At 44.2% G+C, this 19,543-nt stretch overlaps 1 protein-coding gene across 3 annotated transcripts in view; it reads right to left on the bottom strand.

Annotated features, from left to right (window-relative positions):
- The window catches only part of SYNJ1 (synaptojanin 1), a 706,257-nt gene that overhangs the window by 612,784 nt on the left and 73,930 nt on the right, over nucleotides 1-19,543 (bottom strand). For all 3 annotated transcript variants that reach the window (XM_078658404.1, XM_078658402.1, XM_078658403.1), the window contains exon 3: nucleotides 15,316-15,402. In XM_078658404.1, coding sequence (XP_078514530.1) covers nucleotides 15,316-15,402 — 87 coding nt within the window. The remainder of the gene's footprint in view (nucleotides 1-15,315; nucleotides 15,403-19,543) is intronic.

Below are 19,543 nucleotides of genomic sequence, written 5' to 3'. Positions count from 1 at the left end.
GTGTGTCTCTGTTTCTGCGCATGCGTGCAGGGGGAGGCGTGGCTGTGTGGCAGCTTTCCAGGAGAAGGGACAGGAGCTGGCCACAGCGAGCGCGTTCGCGTGCGCGTGGCCCGCTCCATTCCCTGCACGTGGCCAGCTCCTGTCCCCTCTCCTGGGAAGCAGAGTCACTCACAATAGGTCTCTGGCGAGACTGCGCTTTCGCGCGGTTCAACGCCAGGAGACCTAAAAAGCATGGATGAAATTCAGAAGAAATGACTGAGGATTAAACATATGATACATCCCTTACAACAACCTCATCACCAAAATAACTTCTATGACAATGGCTGACCATGCAAATTGTACATCATGCCAGAGTAGTCTCTGCTGCACATCCCCCTCTACAGCACTAAAGAACACATCACTGTGTGCATAGGTGTCTCTGTGATTGCTAGTCTGTGTGCAGGTTTGCCACATGTGTCTATGCTTTGATGTTTCAATAACTGCTTGTGAGCAACTGATTATTCGAGGTATGAGACTACCCAGCTGAAGGAATAATCACAACCCTTGTGAGAATGAAATCTTAAAATCAATAAATTAACCTGAGCTCAAGTTCCTGGTAACTGTGGCACGGAGTAGACCGGCTTAACTTGGAAAAATGTGGCAACTCTTTATGCAGTACCAAAACTGTAATAAAGTTGAATTGCAACATAATAAAAATCCCAAACTGAATTGCAAAAACAGAGTAAAATGAAATAAATACAATGACACCAACATGACCAAAATCTAATAACGGGAATTGAAGATATGAATTTTTAAACTTTTAAGTACAAATAGAATTAAGAAGCACAAAGTGCCAATAATAGTCAATCGTCATGGTAGACCAGGACCTAGGCGCAACTGGACACTGACCATGATTGAGCTCTGGTCGGATACACCACAAGAATCCAGGAGAGGCACACTGTCAGGTCGAGAGTGAAAGCAGGCTTTAGCCTAGGTCCAGTTGCCACTGCTCAGCTGGGGAGGTGCAGGGAAAGGCCTCCTGTGGCTTGTTGCCCCTTGTAGCTTTAACAGATCAGCCTTCATACCCTTGGAGTCAAATTCTTTGTCCTGGGTATAAGATTGTCCAGTCCTTCTGGGTTCCTCTCAGATCACAGACAGCAGATCCAGTCCTCTTCTGTTTTTCTTCGGGTCCAGTACTGTTCCAAAGTGGGCACCTGGAGGTGCTATATTTAAGCCTGGCACTAGATAGTGGGTGGGAATAACTCCTGTGCACACCTTAAACAATGAGGTAAACGTTTCCAGGGTCAAGGCAACCCAGTTTGGGCATTTTCAAGATGGCAAAAGTCTTCGGCCACACTACACTTGGGCTCTAAGGACTGGGTGTGTGTTTGTGTGTGTGTGGCGGGAGGGAAGGGAAGGGGGGAGTGTACCGTGGTAATCCTAGTGTCCTCTCACATAGAACACTAAAATCCAATGTGAAGCATCCACTGTACCCACAATAAACCCAAAGGGTCTAGTAGAAGAACATCTGACTTTTCCAGCAACGATACAGTAGATACACAAGAATTGTCTTGGTATCCTGTTTCATTCCTTTAAATGTCCCCCGTCTAATATGTAAACCCAATAGATCTGTCAATCAGGATTTGACACCGTACTGTCAAAGAGGATGCCCCCCCTCTGCAAATTCTGGGAGATTCAGATGATTTATCTTTGCTTATTCCAGTCAGCTTAATGTTTGCTACTGGGAGGCATGTCACACCTTTTAACACCTATACAAATGCAATCTTTTTCTACAAACGAAAGCTAGGCATGCCACAGTGAGAAATAGCTTTGGGTGCTCTCACTGAAAGTATATATTAACATTACATTTCTACAAGTCCTAATTTTAAATACAATGCACCCTCCCTTGTGAGCTGCAATGCCTACACAGCTGTGACTTACTTATTATTGAAACAGGAGGTTTGACTTGTCAGAAGGTTTTTTTGACAGGCTGAATTGCTGTTTTTACACTGCTGCAGGCAGGTTAGAATGGCAGGCCTGCAGCCATGTTACAGCCCACTAGTGGCATTTGACTTCCAGGCTCAGAGTGCATTTTGTAGCAAATTCTGGGGACTTATGGGCAAATTAAATATACCACTGCTTAAGCGGGGAACATAGGCACTTTACTGCTGGTTAGCCGGGGTAAAGTACAGAGTTCTAAAACCAGCAAAGAATAAGGTTCAGCAAGAGGCAAAACATCTGGGGTTACCATGCAGAAAAGTGCAGATTTACTTCACTGCTATATCTGTGAAAAAAGATTTGCATGTGTGCCCATATGTTGAGTGCGCCTGTCTTAATACAATATTCAAGTGCCAAACCTACTGTCTTTATCAATGCATATTTGTCAGCCAATCACTATAGAAATGGAGGATATAGGGTGTTACGGCATTATATGGCTGTTTCATTCAGATATTCCACTGATAATCACACCAACTACAATACCAATATTCTAGGATTGAGACAGGTTTGTGCCCAATATATACATGAAATGATCATTTGGTAAAAAAAAACACCAGAACATGATGTACTTCTATAGCAAAGTATGCTGCATTTATTTATGCCAGAGGTACAGGAATCAAGAGGACAGCCAACACGTGTTTCGCCTGTACAGCCAGCAAGCCAATGGCTTTTTCAAGGCTGATTTTCAAAGATGGACATAAACTTATATAACAGAAGCAAAATAAGTCCTTTCACAGGCAAGGGTGATAAGCAGATTTCTGTAGAAGATGGATTCGGGCAAGAGGCAGATATTCCAATCTCTCTAAGCAGCAGCGATGGGGACAGGGGACATTCATTCTCTTTCACAGTTGGTTAGGGCTATGGATGTGAAGGGGGGGGGGGGTGGAGAGGCCTGGCAGACATTCCTCACAGTGGGTGGACGAGGGAAAGTTGTACCTATACCATGGCAGAGTTGGACAGGAGAGCAGGGCGGATAACGCCTTTCCGAGGCTATGGTGGGTAGACGATATTCGGGCTCCTCATCGGGTAGGGATAGTGACAGGTGGCAGGATACAACTGTGACAGGCAAGAGCAGAGGTAGAATCTCTCATTTCTAGAAGGGCAGGGATAAAGGTGAGGTCCCGGAAACCCTCTCACAAACAGAGAATGCAGAGATTTCCCTATGGAGGCAGTCTCCTTCTGCCAGGGATAGGTGCACGTCCCTCTATTAAAAACAGAAGAGAATATTCTATAGGTAGTCAGCTAAGAATGGATACAGACAAGCAGCAGGCACCTCTCTTGCCAATACCTATTACAGTAATTCTCGACTCAGAATTAATAGCTTCTTGAAACACGTTATGATTGGCTTTGTCTCCATCGTCCTCAATGTCCCGCCCCCGAAATCCAGAGTCAGGGTGTTGGCGAGGCTGTGGTCCTAACACGGCAGCAGCAGGAGGAAAAAGTTGGAGGCTATCCACGCCAGGGGCAGAGGCTGTCCTTACAGCTCAGCTGAGGTAGGGAGGGCTGCCACTGAAACCCCACCCAATAAACCCTTAGTGAGGTCACCCCACGGAGCACTCTAGGGAAGCTCAAGGCCCAGACATACAGAACTTGTTGGTATATAAGGGGTTTGTGCTGCATGTTCTTGAAAGGAGGTGATATGCAGAACAGGGTAGCCAGGGGAACGGTTTAAAGCAGTTGCTTGGTATTAAAAATATACTTTTAAAAATAAAAAATAAAAAAGAGAGACATCTAATGTTTCCCTGACACCATTTTCAGCCTTACTAAGGTATAACATATATTCCTACAGGGTTGGGAACAAAAGATGTTCGGTGACAGTGACAGTGACGGAGGAGGCCAGGAAGATCCTGGATCAGGGAGGTTCTGCAGCAATCATCCTCCTTGACATTAAGTGCCGCCTTCGACACTGTAAGCCACAACATCCTACTACATCGACTCACCAGTTTTGGAGTCTCAGGAAAAGCAATCGGTTGGTTTGAATCCTTCCTTTCAGACTGCTCCTTCCAGGTTTTTGAGGGTGACATCACCTTCCCCAGCAAGCCTCTTGGCTGCGGTGTGCCACAGGGCTCTTCTTTGAGTCCTACGCTATTTAATATTTATATAAGCCCACTAGCTGAGATAATCCGTCCATTCGGCTATAAAAATCATCACATATGCCGACGACACTCCGCTATTAGTCGCTCTCAATCAGCCAAACACCGCGCATACCAGCCTGAGGGACTGCTTAGAAGAAGTGACCAAATGGATGACATTGTCTTATCTTAAACTAAACGGAGACAAAACTGAGCTGATGCTCTTAGGCAACCCCCCCACGCCCACGGTCAACTCATTGTGGCCCGACTGCCTTGGCCCTGCTCCCACACCAAAGGACACAATCAAGAGCCTGGGCATCTGGTTGGATAAGTCCCTTAATTTCAATTGTCAAGCAGCCAAACTATAATCCACTTGCTTCGGTCTACTCAGGCTTCTGCCGAAGATTCTCCCCTTACTGCCTTTCCAAGCGAGGCAGATTATGGTCGAAGGTCTCATTCTGTCTCTTCTGGATTTCGGGTACGCCCTCTACTTAAGGGCCCCCCCAAACTACCTTGCGCAAGCTCCAGATCATACAAAACTGCACTGCCCGAACACAGCTTCAGATCCCCAGCCGACTTCCAGACAAACCCGGTCTAAAGAGCCTCCACTGGCTCCCAGTCAGGGAAAGAATTGAATTTAAGACCCTGTGCATCGCCCACCGAGCCTTCTGGAAAACGGGTGCCGTCATCAATCAATCACTGATCACCCCCTACCACCCAAACAGACAGCTCAGATCAGCATCCTCTTTCCTCGCTACAGTACCCAGGATCAAGAGAGCCAGATGTGGGGGCCGGTCGTTCTCTTATAACTCAGCCAAACTTTGGAACTCCCTCCCCTTCCATTTGCGATCAGAGCCCAACTTACTTCTGTTCCGTAAACACTTAAAAACCAGTTTTTTTAATAAACCTGAATAATCTTCAATTGTTTTACCTGCACACGTTGTCCGTAGCACTAGGACGCCTGAGGGTAGCTATCGCGCTTAACAAATGGTCTTTTCATTTAATTTCATTTCATTATATGGACTTTTTATTCTCCTGGACTTCACTAATGTAACAAGATGTGATTTTTAAAGTGCACATTGATGATTGAACATTTTTTTTGCACTAGCTCTTCTTAAGTGATTGGGCAGGCAATGCGTTTGTTAAGAGATGAATACTCTACTCACTGAGTAATGGCATATTTTAAGTATAAAAGGGGTGCTGGCTCCACGAAGTACATTCAACAGTTGTATCAATTTGTTTGAAATCTGCATGGTCTATTGACATTTTGCAAAACTGTTGAAACATATCTAGCTTTCTGTGTGCAGTCATGGGGTGGTTATTTATGATCTATTTATGTATAATGAATGTTTAGATATCTGGATGTGGTTTACGATCTTCAATATTGTTTAGGTACCAACATGTCACTCGTAAGAAACTTTCCAACTGTGCTTTTATATTTGAAGTTATGCATTTCACTCTCTCCTTCAGGAATGCAGCAGAAGCTTTAAAAAGTAGCTGCGTGTGCAGGGGTGGACTTGTTCTTGATTGTATGGCCTGAGGCTTATTTCAATTCTTTCAAACACTTGCGATTCTAAAAACAAGCACAACTGGGTTAGGCGAAGTACAGGGCATGCAACGATGGTGAACCAGTAGAAGGACACCGGCTGCTAACAGGAAGCTATACTTAGTCCATTCTCCACCAAAGGGGTAAACATCAAAGAAGAAAGCGAAAGCAGCACATGTTTACCAATGGGAAGGTAAGAAATTGGGAGTTACGATGACGCCAACCAATGGTGAAAAAAGGCGTGCTCAAAGCCTTTTTACATTTTTTTTTACAAAAAATGTAAACCAAAGATGTCAGAAGCGACAGCATAGGGTCTGTTGCAGACAATACCTAAACAGTATTAAAAGGTAAGTAATTTAATGAACAAACATAATTAGACTCAAAAAGATGCTTCATCAAAGTTCCATAAAGGCCAGATTTATAAAACATGTATCCGAGGATCTGTTGAGCAGGGCGGTTTCTCAATGCACCTAATAAAATCCTGAATGTCAAAAAGGCAGCTGACAACGCCACTTTAAAATCTGATCTATTTAAACATCACATATGCAAACATTAACAGTGGCGACCTGAAGGCCTCACTGAGTTAGAGATCAGCAACACTGAAATAAAAGTAATTTATACATTTTAAAAAGAGTTTAAAAGTTGTGAAAGGGCACAATAAGGATGACAAACAGAGTGAAAAGGTCAACTGGGAAGAAAAATTTGCAGTATACATTTAACTCAAAACTGGAGTATATTCCGAACGGGATTAACATTTTCTCTTGTAATTGGGATCTTAGAGGTGTTCATTGCCCTTCCCCTGTGAAGGTACGTACTTGTGCATTTGACAAGATGTGTTTCCCAGATGGGAAACTACCTACTAAATGTTTGTGAATAGCCACAAAAATTTGAGTTTTTGCTGGGTTTCACTTGATTTTGCAGTACACACCTCTCCTAACCGTTTGAGTACACATTCGTATTAACCATCATACGGAATGAATTTGTGCATATGTAAATGCACTTTGTAATCCCAAAATTCCTTTAGTCTTCATTCCGTGTACCAGGATGTTGGAACTAGGCATGCAAATTTGTGTTTCTGCCCTCCCAAGTGAAACAAAACTTTTGTGAACTACATTATCATTGCTATCTAGTTTATCAAAAACTATCTTCCATCTCCACCAAAGTACGTAATGTAATCTTCTCACATATGACATCTTGCTAAATCTGAAATCCGAAACTCTTTACAGTGCTCACACCGCTGCACTTATTAAAAGCAATTGGCACTGCTGGCCACCAAATTGATTTAGCAAGATTATCTATTCTATTAATTGGTGGATGAACAAAGTGCCGCTGTATTATGTGAAGTCAAACTGAAATGTGTCTTATAACAACCATCATACCTGACCCCCCTTAACTTGACACCAATCGCTCAGATTCTGCCTCGAATCAATGAAACATTATTTGTAGAGCATGGCTTGTCACCCGCAAAGGTATCTTGATGCAGGTCTTATTCGAAGAGCCAGCTCGAGCCCCTTCCTTCGTTGGTCAGCAAGGGAAAAGTGGAGAGGTGGAGGGAGAGGGTGATCCAGGTTGGCAGCGAGAAGAAGCATAGACTCCACGTGACGTCGTAGGGATCTCGTTCGTCATTGTCATGACATCCCATCGTCTATGTAGGCGCCACCCCAGTGCACTGACGTCAGTACTTTTCACAACTTTTGATGCCAGAAGCGCAGAGCCATGAAGTGACTGACCATGGCGAGTTAAAAATAACTGGGGCCCTGAAGAGGAAACAGCTCTGACACTGAAACTAATCCACAGTGCGGGGAGGATGATTTGGTCGGTAATGAATCTGCAGCTAGATCATGTCTCTACCAGATAAGGCATTACTGAAGGTAAATAACTTGTCCATGTGAGAGAGATATCTAGCCGCAGATTCCTTACCTTTGAACAGATACCCAAGCAACACCATCCCCGGAGGAGGGACTACGGCAAAGCTTCAAACAAAAAAGTTCAGCAGAACAGAATGGCCAAAAAACTCCCTGTGGACCTAGCTATCCAGGCAGAGATGCCCATGTGGGGGGTGAAAGGCAGACACAGGCCGAGATAAAGTGGTGAGGCTCAGGGAATTGGCCGCAGCCCGCAAGTCCTTGAAATGCTCAAGCGCTGCATCTGCCTGGTCTCCGAAGAGATGGAAGCCATCAAAGGGCATGACAATGAGGTTAGCTTGGACATCCCCGAAAAGCCAGACGTCCTCAGCCAGGCACGGCACCTAATGGCCCCCGCCCGGTCCAGGAAATAGCTCTGCCTAGTGTGTCTGTCGGGTCTAAGCCACATCGTATGGTAAACTTCGCTGCATCTCTCCCATCTGCAACTTCTTGGGAGAGAAGAGCTTGATCCTCCTCAAAGACTCTTGGCAGCACTTGCGCAACCATATCCAATAGCGAACGGGAGTAGCAGCCCAAGAGGCGTGCGGTGTTTACCAACCGCAATGCTAGGCTGGTGGAAGAAAAGATTTTCTTACCAAAGCTGTCCAGCCTTTTGGATTCCCTGTCCAGGGGTGTAGAAGGGAACATACCACAGGAAGTGGAGGCTGTGACCAGCATGCTCTGTGGGGTGGGATGGGTGGAGAGGAATGCTGGGTTGTCCGGTGCAGGACGGTGGCGGCCGGCAATAGTTCTATTCATAGGAGCCCCTGTGCTGCTCTTGGACCAGGTGCCCAGTAGAGCCTTGGTCAAGGCCTCATTGAAAGGATAGCAAGGAGCGCCGGCAGGGTCAGGCCACCCAAATATGGCACAAATGGCAGCATAGAATTCTTTTAGTTGGGCGGAGGCCGCTCCCGGCAATGCGGAGCCAACCAAGGCACCCACTCCGCTGAGCGGGGCCTCGAACGTTGAGACTCTTCCGTCTCGTCTCGTGACGGACCGGGTGAAGTTGAGGCACGCTTCAAGTTCTTGTGCTTCTCATGGTGCTTCTTACAGGACAGCAATGACCCTACGGAGCGGTGCTAGGACTTTCCTCTCGACCGGGAATGGAATCGACAAGGCGACCTCCATGGTGCCGTACGCAGAGCCGCAATTAGCTTTAGGGACCAAGCCCTCAAAGCCTTTGGTAACCTGGCCCGGCAGTCAGAGCACGACTTCGGGTCATGGTCGCGCTCCAGGCACTATAGACACACCAGATGGGAGTCCATGACTGACATGGCGCAGTGACAGGGGCCGCACGGATTGAACCCGAAGGTCTTTTAGCTGGACATACCTACACACCATAAGGACTCAACAAAAAGTCCAAAAAAGTCTGTCAAAAAGTGACAGGGGTAGCTCTTTTTGATGGCTCTGTGCTGGCTGGCATAGAAAGAAATGGATGGATGTGGAGGTCATGACGATGACAAAGCAGATGCCTAAGACATCACATGGAGTCGACCGACGCCACCTATCGGCACGCAGGGGTACTGCTATAAAAAATCATCTGGTTTCAGCCTGATGCCTGGAAGTTCGACGTTTCGAACCCGTACCGATAGGTGTGATACAGATCCTTTCATCAACACGCTGACTTCCACCGTCAGGGCTTCGCTATCTTCGACTTCAAGATATTCCTCATTTGGGCTCTACCGTATTATATTGCTTTCTACCAAACACATTGAAGCGACTTCTGTAGTTAAGGATAGCGACACCATGAAGTTTACTGGCTAAAAATAAGAAAGTCTGGTTCGTTTATTCAATTTTGATGATCCGGATTTCCATGATCGTCTATCTTTTAGCAAGAATATATATGCCCGATAATCTTTGTTTCTCGATCACCCTGTGGAATATTCATCGCCATAATTTCATCATGATCTCTTTGAACATACAGTGAAAGTTCTCACCGATTTTTAGGGAGATTGACATTCCTTCATGAGCTCTGGACTATCAGATCATTAGTACCTATTATTTGAATGAGATACCTACACTTTCGATCAGTTTTCAGTGCAATAAGACTGTGACCTGATGAAGGCGATAATGCCGAAACGCGCATTGTCCACTCTACCGCCTTGACTCCATCAATTTGTCTAAGTTTTGGTTGTACTGTTTTCTATTTATTTTCTGTATAAAGAATGTCCAAATGAATATTTATACTTGATCAAACTGTGAATCATGATATATATTATGTAATCTACACAGAACGGCAAAAACACAAAAAAACATTGAAAATATAATTATCAAATAAAAGAATATATGTTTTTTGCAAATATTGGTTGTATACTTTTGGTTGTATGCTATAATCTATGTATTTTAAGCGGGTTGGCACATTCAAACTCTTCTAGACCTGCAACTGCTCCTGTCAATAATGTGACTGACTCAGCTATATACCTTTACCTATTATGTTCCTACCCTATGTATAGCGAGTCTATCAGATATATAGGGGTCCCCTTTTTCTAAATAAAAAAAAAGCAGATGCCTTAGACATCACAGGGAGTCGACCGACACCACCTATCGGCACGCAGGGGTACTGCTATCAAAAATCATCTGGTTTCAGCCTGATGCCTGGAAGTTCAAAGGTAAGGAATCTGCAGCTGGATGTCTCTATCAAATACTGACAGTACCATATGGTTGAGTTCCTATTCGTGGCACAGGGGTCACATGCTGCAGATGCACTAAACATCCTTTCACAGAGGCGTCAACTCCATGGTTGTCATGAAGATGCATGGAAGTGGAAGGTAACCAAGGCCTACATATGTTGTTTGTCCAACAACAAATCTACTTTACTCAGTAAGTGACTTTGAGACTGGATCCACTGTGAGTCCATTTTGCATTGATTTGGTCTCAAAAGTAGATAACAATTGGATATTAGAGGAATGCAGGCTTATAGCCACTCGAGCATGGGCTTGTACTTGCGAAGTGTCATATTCTGAAAATGCTGGAAATGCTTCCCAGGTATTTGTAGAGTGCACATTCTTCCAAAGGATAAGCTTTCCCCGTTTGTTCACGGAGGGAGCTTCTAAAAATGTAATCCTGGGTTTGGTGTTATGGAAGATGTTCATGCATTGATGGTAAAAACTGTTGCTTGTTTTTTTATTGCAGCCTTTGATAAACCATTCATCGAGATATGGGCATTCACACAGGTGTCCACATCATGATAACCCCATCTTCTGAGCTGTGCCGACACTGGTATTTAGCACTTCCTAAAAATGCACGGTGTGGATTTCAGGCCAATGAGGAGGACACTGAATTGGTAGTGGCAACTGGCTACCCGAAACTGTAGGTACTTTCTGTGCTGAGGTTGTGAAAATATGCATCCTGAAGATACAGCAATATCATATCATCTCCCCATGAAGCAGCAGGAGTATGTCTTGAAAGGTACCATGAGAAATGACTGAGGATTTTGTTCAGATGCCTCGATCTATTATAGGTCTCCATTTTCCTGACTTCATCACCGCCTCGTCAGGTAAGTCTACTGTTTGTTCCTGGGAAGCATTTTACATCTATTCAAGGCTAATTACTGGCTGAAAGAAGTTGGAGAGCCAATACAAATAAGCCTCCAGGAACCTCAGGCAGAAAAAAGGTAACATTATAAACTTTACTTTTCCTTAATATTTATTAAAAATACAACTTCACTTTTTAATTGGATTTTTATTAAACTATTAAAAACGATTAAGACCCAGTTGAACCCTCTTACTATAGGACGATTTCACTTTTAAGTGTGGTCGTGAATATACTTAGTGGTATCCGGGCAGTGAGATTGCTCCCACACTTATGGACACTGATACACGCTGACCAGTGTGGATTTATACCACATAGGAGCACCATGTATAATCTTTGATGCTTATCCCATGCCTACCAGGTACCAGCATATGCTCTTGTGTTACTGGTTATCAAACAGGCGTTCAACACAAGCAGGGTTTGGTGGCTTAGTAGACTAATGCGTCCACTGTAGGGGGCTGTGTTCGACCTCATGGTTACAGGTTCAAATCCCGTCAGGTCCACACAGCTTTTTAGCGGAGGTCGATAAAATGAACACCATTGAGTTGGGTAACAATACACATCTGTTATTCAGGGCCAAGATACCCTTGAACGTGCGCTTTACAAATAAACATTATGCTATGTTAACTGGTAATACCTCTGGCGAGTGCTACAGAGAGTAGGCCTCAGCCCAAAATATATAGCCTTGGTGAAATTATTATATACAGACCTAGGAGCGTGAGTGTGTACAGTTAATATCAGACAGGTTTCAACTACATGTGGGCACCTGACAGAGGTGTCCACTTTTACCTCTCCTGTCGCACTGGCCAAGGGGCCCATGGTGGTCCTGCTCCCTCAGGCACTGGAACGGGGGGGTACATTAAGTACCATATACTAAGAACTTATAGGTAAATAAATAGACCCATTAATAGTATGCCCATTCAGCCATGTTAAAAGGGGAAGAACCGGCTTGTTACTACTGGTTAGCAGGGTAAAGTGCACAGATTTCTAAAGCTAGCAAAAATATACGACCCAGCAAAAGGTGTAAAAGTCAGGATGACCACACAGAAAAGGCAGATTGCCAGGAGTTGTTTAGTTGCCAATGGAAAATACCAAAAAAGAGCATATTTTATGAGGCCTTTACTTCGCACTATGGCCTATGTGTTCAGTGGGCATGCATTCTGTGCTGTTACTGATGTCCAAAGGCCACCGATACTACTGCACAGCAAATGGAGTTACTCCCTTTAAGGCTGGATTCTCCAAGGAGTAGCTTATGAGCTACTGGTAGCTCTCCAGCTACCTAGAAGTAGCTATCCTGTGTGCATTCCAGCCTACTAAAGTAGAACCTTTTGCTTGGTTGAACTAATACATGTATGCCGAGTTGTCTATTCAAGACAAAAAATGTGTGTATTTCTTAGGACTCGGTAGTTGATATTTGAAGAACAATTTCCAAACTTCCAAAATATATTTAAAGCTTATTTGTGAGTGATAAATCATGTGGGGAAATGTATTACTAATATAATTACTTTTGTGCAAGGGCCACTGCAGCTGTGGCTGGCATGTACTAACTAACGAGAGGCATTCCAAATTGCCAAATATTTTTTTTACATTACTGCTAGCAACCCTGCCTAATGCACTGAGCCGCTCACTACTGGCAATCTTGCATATGGTGCTCATTAATGTAATCCTTTCCAATGTGGGCACTATTAAACCACTAATAATATTAGCAGCTTGCAATGATTTTCAATGAACATAAGTATCTTTTAGTACACAAAAGTTTGGAGACCCCTGCTTTAGGCACCTCAAAATCTGAGGTTTAAGTCAAGCCGTCTATTAGTGATATCCACCCTAGTTGTTCACATCATCAACTTCTGCAAAGATCTTTACTTTGGTGCCCTGTGTTCCAACACAACCACCTTAAAATCTTACATAATTCAGAAGGTAGGATACAGAGCATGTTAGGCATCTCCTACTGTCAGGCAGTTGTTTTGGCACCAGATTCATGCCAGAAAAGCCAGACACACCAATCAAGCATTGTACTTGAAGTCCTCTGGCTCACTGCAACCGATCGGCTATAGCTCAATACTTTTATACTGTGATGCTGAAATCCTCTGCTTTCATCTTTTTCTCGCTTGGAGCCTGTTCTATGAAATGCTTTTCTTGCAGTACTTGGGCAGAATGTCATGCTATGTTAGACTTTGCCTGTTAAGAGCCAGGACATTTCGACATACGTGAACTCGAAGTATAGCCTGCATGGACATCACTGTCTTGTGCAGTGTCCCCATGAACACTGTTGTTGTTAAACACCTGTGCGCACAGCTTACTTACTACTCACATGTTTCACAAAAAAGTGACCCCCAATTATGGCTGACTGATCTTCTCTTTAGCAGAGAGACACAAAGTGCAGTTTCACCACAGAGGTATAGGCAGAAAGGCCTCTACCGCTGGACTGCATCATGCTACCGCTACACCTAGTCCCCTTATTGCCAGGTAGCCACTATCAATTGATAGTGTGCAAGCAAGCGCGATGAAAGCTCAGCACAAGAGGACTCATTTACAGAATGAGTTGTGTAAAGAGGATTTCTAAAATGGTACAGTCTAAGAGCAACAATATTTTTAGCTTCTCAACTTGTGGTTAGAGCCATTTTTCATCAAGGGCTCCAGACCTGATTAGGGCAAGCACCTCCTACTACTATTAAGAAATACACACATTAGTTAGAGAAACGTGCAAAATGCATAGAAATGCTTCCTAGGAAATATTTTGGTGTTCAAAAAAGAATTCAATGAATTTGGTAATGAAATGTGTAGACTAGATGGGCTTCATCCTACACATATTTTCAGCACTACACATATTACTTTAAACAAGAAGAAAAAACGTATGCTATTCTATCAGACCAGAAAAGTAAAACTGATGTCGTTTCCACAAAGGGGATTATTTAATCAGATAAGTGCATAACAATGTTCAGCACTACAGATATTACCTTACAAAGGAAAACGAACCAAGGGCCAGATGTGCAAAGCATTTTTCTGGTCGGAAAGAGCCCGATTCATAGAATCGGGCCGTTTGCGACCAGAGAAATGCGTTTCCTGATGTACAAAGTGCAAAATGCGATTCAGTAAACAATTACTGAATCGCCTTTTGCATTTGCGAATTGGGATTTGAAAGGGGAATGTTTAAAGAGTCATACCAAATTAGTATGATATGTGATACTATTTTGCGACCGCATTTCGGTTGCAAAACAGTAATACTTTACCACCAATTTAAAACCCACTGACAAACAAGCTGGGGTGCCCAAGGGATCCCTTCACCTTTGAGAATGTAAAAAAGAGTCTTTAAGAGCAGGTAGTGGTACCATGGACCACTTTCTACTCTTGAAAAATGAAACTTAGTTTTATTTTACATTTTTAAATGCATCCCCTTTTATTTTACGGAAAAACGGGATGCATTTAAAAAGAATAGATTGCCTTATTAAAAAGCAATCACAGACCTGGTGGTCTGCTGACCTCAGCAGTCCACCATCCCTGTGGTGCCTGAGATTCCTAATGGGTCGTAAATTGCGACCTACCTCATTAATATGCATGCGATAGGTCTATTTGCGACCCACTAGGAATCGATAATGAAAGTCAAAAGACTTTCATACAAAAGGAATACCATTTTCCTAATTGCGATTCAGACAGAATCGCAATTAAGAAATGGGTAATCTTAATGTTTGTACACCTGGCCCCAAATGTTTCTATGTGCATGATGTATATTTGAGAAACACCATTGGAAAATCCTTCAATTTAGGCCCATCTTTATGACGATCAATGCTGCAGAGCGGCTTATTTCGGAAAGCTGCTCATCATAAAAAAAGCACTAGTGGGAAAGGCGGTTGGAAGGTTTAATTCAGGGCTTTGAGGTACGCTACCTTCAGATATCGGCAATCCATATACTTAAAAAGAAAAATCAGATATTTAAAAAAGAAAAGGTCAAAGTTGCCCAAGTACATGTTCAAGGTATGAACATTCACATATTGTATGGATATAGAAATTAAACAAATTCATCATGGTAGACATGTGTTCAGTTTCACTACCATCATAAACAGAGTGATTTGCATATTAAGTGATATCAAGTTATTCTTTTTTAAGATCTTAAGGGCTTTCATGCTCCATTTGTGCAGGTTTTGGAGCGCAAGTTCCCCCATGAGAAACCTCACCTGGTGTGAATGCCCGTGGTCGATTCACGAGTCTCCACAAGCAACATCTACAAGTACATAAAAAAACATTATCATAGCACTTGCTTTCAATATGCACATTTCTTGCTCACCAAGGTTGAGGCGTAAAACTCCTAACAGTCCATAAGCATCCACCACCTTTGTATACATGTTCTTGATGGCTTCTTTTTCTGCGGATGCTACAAAAAAAGGAAATTAATTCAGTAAGTGCAATTTTGTTAGATGTTTTCTAAAGCAGGAGAACGGTTTGTTAACATTTTAATGTTTTTATTTCATAAAACATACAGATAAGTGCTTTAGAAGCAATAAGATGTCCGTTAGTATTTCTAACAGTGTTTATATATGGAATTCACATGAACTCAATCCCTAATCATAAGTGTATACTCCAATAAATACAATGAAAATACAATGAGGAAAAACAATATGTTTCAAGAATACATGCCCTCATCCTGGAGAACTTAACAAAGATATGAAAATATTTAATTATATTGTATGTATGCAAACTCCTCACTTAATCACAAGCTAAGACTCTTAGAAGAGGCAGGCAGAAAACCATTGCACATCTCATCTCTGCTATGTCACCCTACACTTCCCTTCCCCCAGCTTCACAAAGAACTGAAACATGAAACTTCTGCATTGCGTAAAGGCACAGTAATGCAGGAGTAATAAGATACAAGCTGGCAGGTACTCACAAAGAAGCTACACATATAATATGAGGGTATTACAGTGGTACAGCATATGAGCAGCTATTACACACTTTATTTACAATTGGCTACAGTTAAGGAAGCTTAGCGTATAAACAACTTGAAAAAACGTCTGTGACTACCTGAATAATTTTGAAGGGCTGTCAACCTCCGAGCACAAACACATGCTCAAAAATTGAAAACAACTGGTGACAAACGTGTATTTGTAGAAACGTAATGGATCTATTTAGACATCTTAATTGGTTGTGATCCGGACCACTAGGATCATATTCGTAACATTTGGGTGAAATGCCACAATCCTGGCAGAGAAAGTGGGAATGCGCACAGTTGCAGACATCATTATTGTGAGTGGATGAAACATAGGAGAGTGTAATAGAAAATGTTAAGGGTACGGATGGAAACATACGCCCCCGGCGAGTGAGCCTGTTGTGAGTGCCACCACACCGACAAAGGCTGCACTATTTAGGTACATCAGAATCTCTTCCTTAAGATCAGACAGGTCAAACTTGAATACAGTGCTATGTGGCCTGACGTACAGGGACCATGATAGCAACTGAAGAGAGCACTTCATTCTAACCAACCCACCCCCACATAGGTACCAGCACATGTCACCCCAACCACCACACAATAAAAACAGAAGGCCAATGCATCAATATATTTCGCTATAGCGGGTCACTCCTAGATCCGAACAACAAACGCTATGGAATCTTCCACCAGTCACGGGTCACTTTCCCTGTGGCTCATATGGAATATGCCACCTCATGGAAATATCCAAAGAAATTGCATTGGACGATACACATAGCTGGGCCCAGAGAAGTCAGACAAACTGTTATATTAAAAACTGTGTATACCTCATTCACTGCCCTTGCTCGCTCTGCTATATAGGCATGACCACCATACCCATCAAAATCAGAACTGAACTTCTCAGCTGACCACAATTATTACCTACACACTGGCTCCTGGTTAACTGCACCAGAGTCCAATTAACTTCATTACACTCCTCCTTAGAAGCGCAACCAGCTCTCCATTCTAGACCTACAGGTCGGTAGAGGAGGGTAGGTCCAAGTTGATAACCGCAACGTTCAATTGGGAATTTGACTTTAATTTACCTGTGCTTTGACCAGAACTTTTGATTTCTATGAGGCCTGTGCACATCATTTACGAGTACATGCCTTTTGTATCAGTTCTGTTCCAGCAGCTAAGCACAGTCCTCTGCATTACCTAAGGTGTACCACTAACTCAACATTAGGGTGAGTCTACCATCTATTTTATTATTACCCAGTCTTATACCTCTGAACTTAGTTGGTGATTTTTCACATTAGCAGTATGAGTGGCATGGGCACTTTTCACTACTGCTGCTGCTGTCTTTTTAACCTTTACACGTGTTTCTGGTCACTGATTAACAGTCCAATATTTTTTCCATGTGTGTGTTTTGACTTTATACACTAGCATTGAGTGCAAGCCAGCTATTCCTGGCTTTTGCTGTACCAGTGGGCAGCTAGTTGCCAGTACTGCATACTATGTTGTTCTCCCTACAATATGTACTGAGAGCCTGCCGGGCACGCTTCTGGCAGCAACTCCCTTATGGCAGTCTCCCTAATTTTTCCTTACATGTTCGATCTCCCTTCTTGCACCACAGCAGGTGCAGTATAATTAATTCGAATTGGAAACCCTTCACTACCACCCGGGGTTCACTCCTCTGTTGGGTAGGCATTTTAAACCTGGTACGGATGAAATGCCACTGACCCTCCAGGCACTGAGGCATGAAACATGTTGACCTTATTGAACTCTCACAGAGGCTGTCATTGTAAATTATTAGTAAAGATAGCTCCGATGTTTAGGTCTCGCCAGCGCATGCGCAGGTCTGGCGAGACTTTTAGTAAGGGCTTCAAAAATGCGACCATGGCCGGCCTACAGCTTGCATGCATGTGCGCGCACTTACGAGCAGAGGCGCCATATGGCTTTCCCCGTCATGCTCATCAAGCGCATCACATGCCGCGCTTGATCATGATCACTTTCGCGGCTGCTTTGATGTTCTCAGTGAGCCAGTATTTTCGCGGCCGTGTTACTTTTACGGCCGCGCACCTTCTCCTTGTGTTATCTGTCCTTCTCCTCCTGTTATCCCTGGCTCGAGCGCCACACTGTTTCTTCTTGTCTGTCTATTCTCTGTCCTCTTTGGTTCTCTGTATCTCTTCTAGCCTGCGATCTTCCCTCTCTCTCACCTTTATCCCACCCCCTGCACTTTCTTACTGCACACCGTCTTTCATAAAATTTTTGTGTCTCTCCGCTGCTTTGTGAACCTTCCCCTCTTCTTCTTTACCTCCTTTATGCACTTATCTCACTTTTCTTTCATGGCTCCGTTGTGATCCCTTCTTCCCTCATTTTCGCCCACCTCTCCTCCCCTTCCTCTTGCTACACACCTCTTTCCTATTGATCCATGTCTTCCCTTCAACCCCGTCTCACCCCGCGCTTCTCTTCATCTGTTCTTTCTCCTCCAGCATCAGATTTCCTTGAACTCCTTTTCCCCGCCTGTTCTCATTTTCGCTGCTTCCCCTTACACCTTCTCCCCATTTCACCCACTCACTTTCGCCTCCTCATCCCTCTGATCTCCCCTTCTCTCCTGCTAGTCGGCCTCCCCTTGTCCGCCTCTATACATTCCTGTTCCCCTTCGCCCCCACCTGTTTCCCTGCAGCTGACACACTCTCATCTCGCCCTGCACCCCCTTCTCGCGGCCTCTCTGCAAACCTGGACCTCTTCCTTCCAGTCACATATGCTCCCTCTAGCCTCTCTTTTTCATCGTTCCTCGATATCTCTCCAAGGCCTTTCACTCACCCACTTTCTTCTTCCCCATACCTCATTTACCCACCTGCTCACTGTCTCACTCCCTGTCTGCATCGGTTCCCTGTCTCTCCCTCTCTCTCTCTAATGCCTTCTTTTTCTAATATATTACATCTCTCTTACTCACCTGCCTCCTCTCTTTACTTCGTTTTGCTACCTCCCCTCCCCACTCCTTTACACCCTCCTCACCTGTATCCCTCCCTGTGCCGCCTTCCCCCTGTCACACCTGTCTCCTGTTTCTCTTCCTCTCTCTGCTACATTCACCCCTCACCACCTTGAAACCCTCCTGCTTGCCCCTTTTAACCAGAGCCCCCTTTTGAATCTCTCTGCGCCCTCCCTCCTTTTGCGCCCACTCTCACCCCCTTCTCACCTTCTGTCCCTTCTATCCCTCCACACTCTCCCCCCTCTCACCTGTATCCCTCACTGTGCACTCACCTCCTCTTGCTACCAGCAGAAGTTTCTGCCCTCATTAGGGCCCCTCTGACTTTAGCCCTCTGTGGTCGCCCCTCGGGCCCCCGCCAGCTCGGGGTCGGCTACTTCCCTAGTGAGACCTGAAGAGAATGAATTTGGGGCCAGTGGTTGCCAAGGACACGTCTCCTTGGTAAACACGCTGGCTGTGATGAGAAGCTTCCAGCCCCAGCCGTGTCTGGCCCGCGCGGCTCTGATAACGGGTCCATGCTGTATGCCGAGAATGTGCTCGTTAATACCAAGCCTGCTGCTGTTTAGAAGCCTCGGCACCATCATAATATGTTTAGAGGCCTCAGCACCATCATAATAT

The sequence above is a fragment of the Lissotriton helveticus genome, chromosome 8 (assembly GCF_964261635.1).
Source record: "Lissotriton helveticus chromosome 8, aLisHel1.1, whole genome shotgun sequence".
NCBI classification, from domain to species: domain Eukaryota; kingdom Metazoa; phylum Chordata; class Amphibia; order Caudata; family Salamandridae; genus Lissotriton; species Lissotriton helveticus.
Note: the sequence above shows the minus strand (reverse complement) of the source record. Positions and strands in the feature narration are given on the sequence as shown.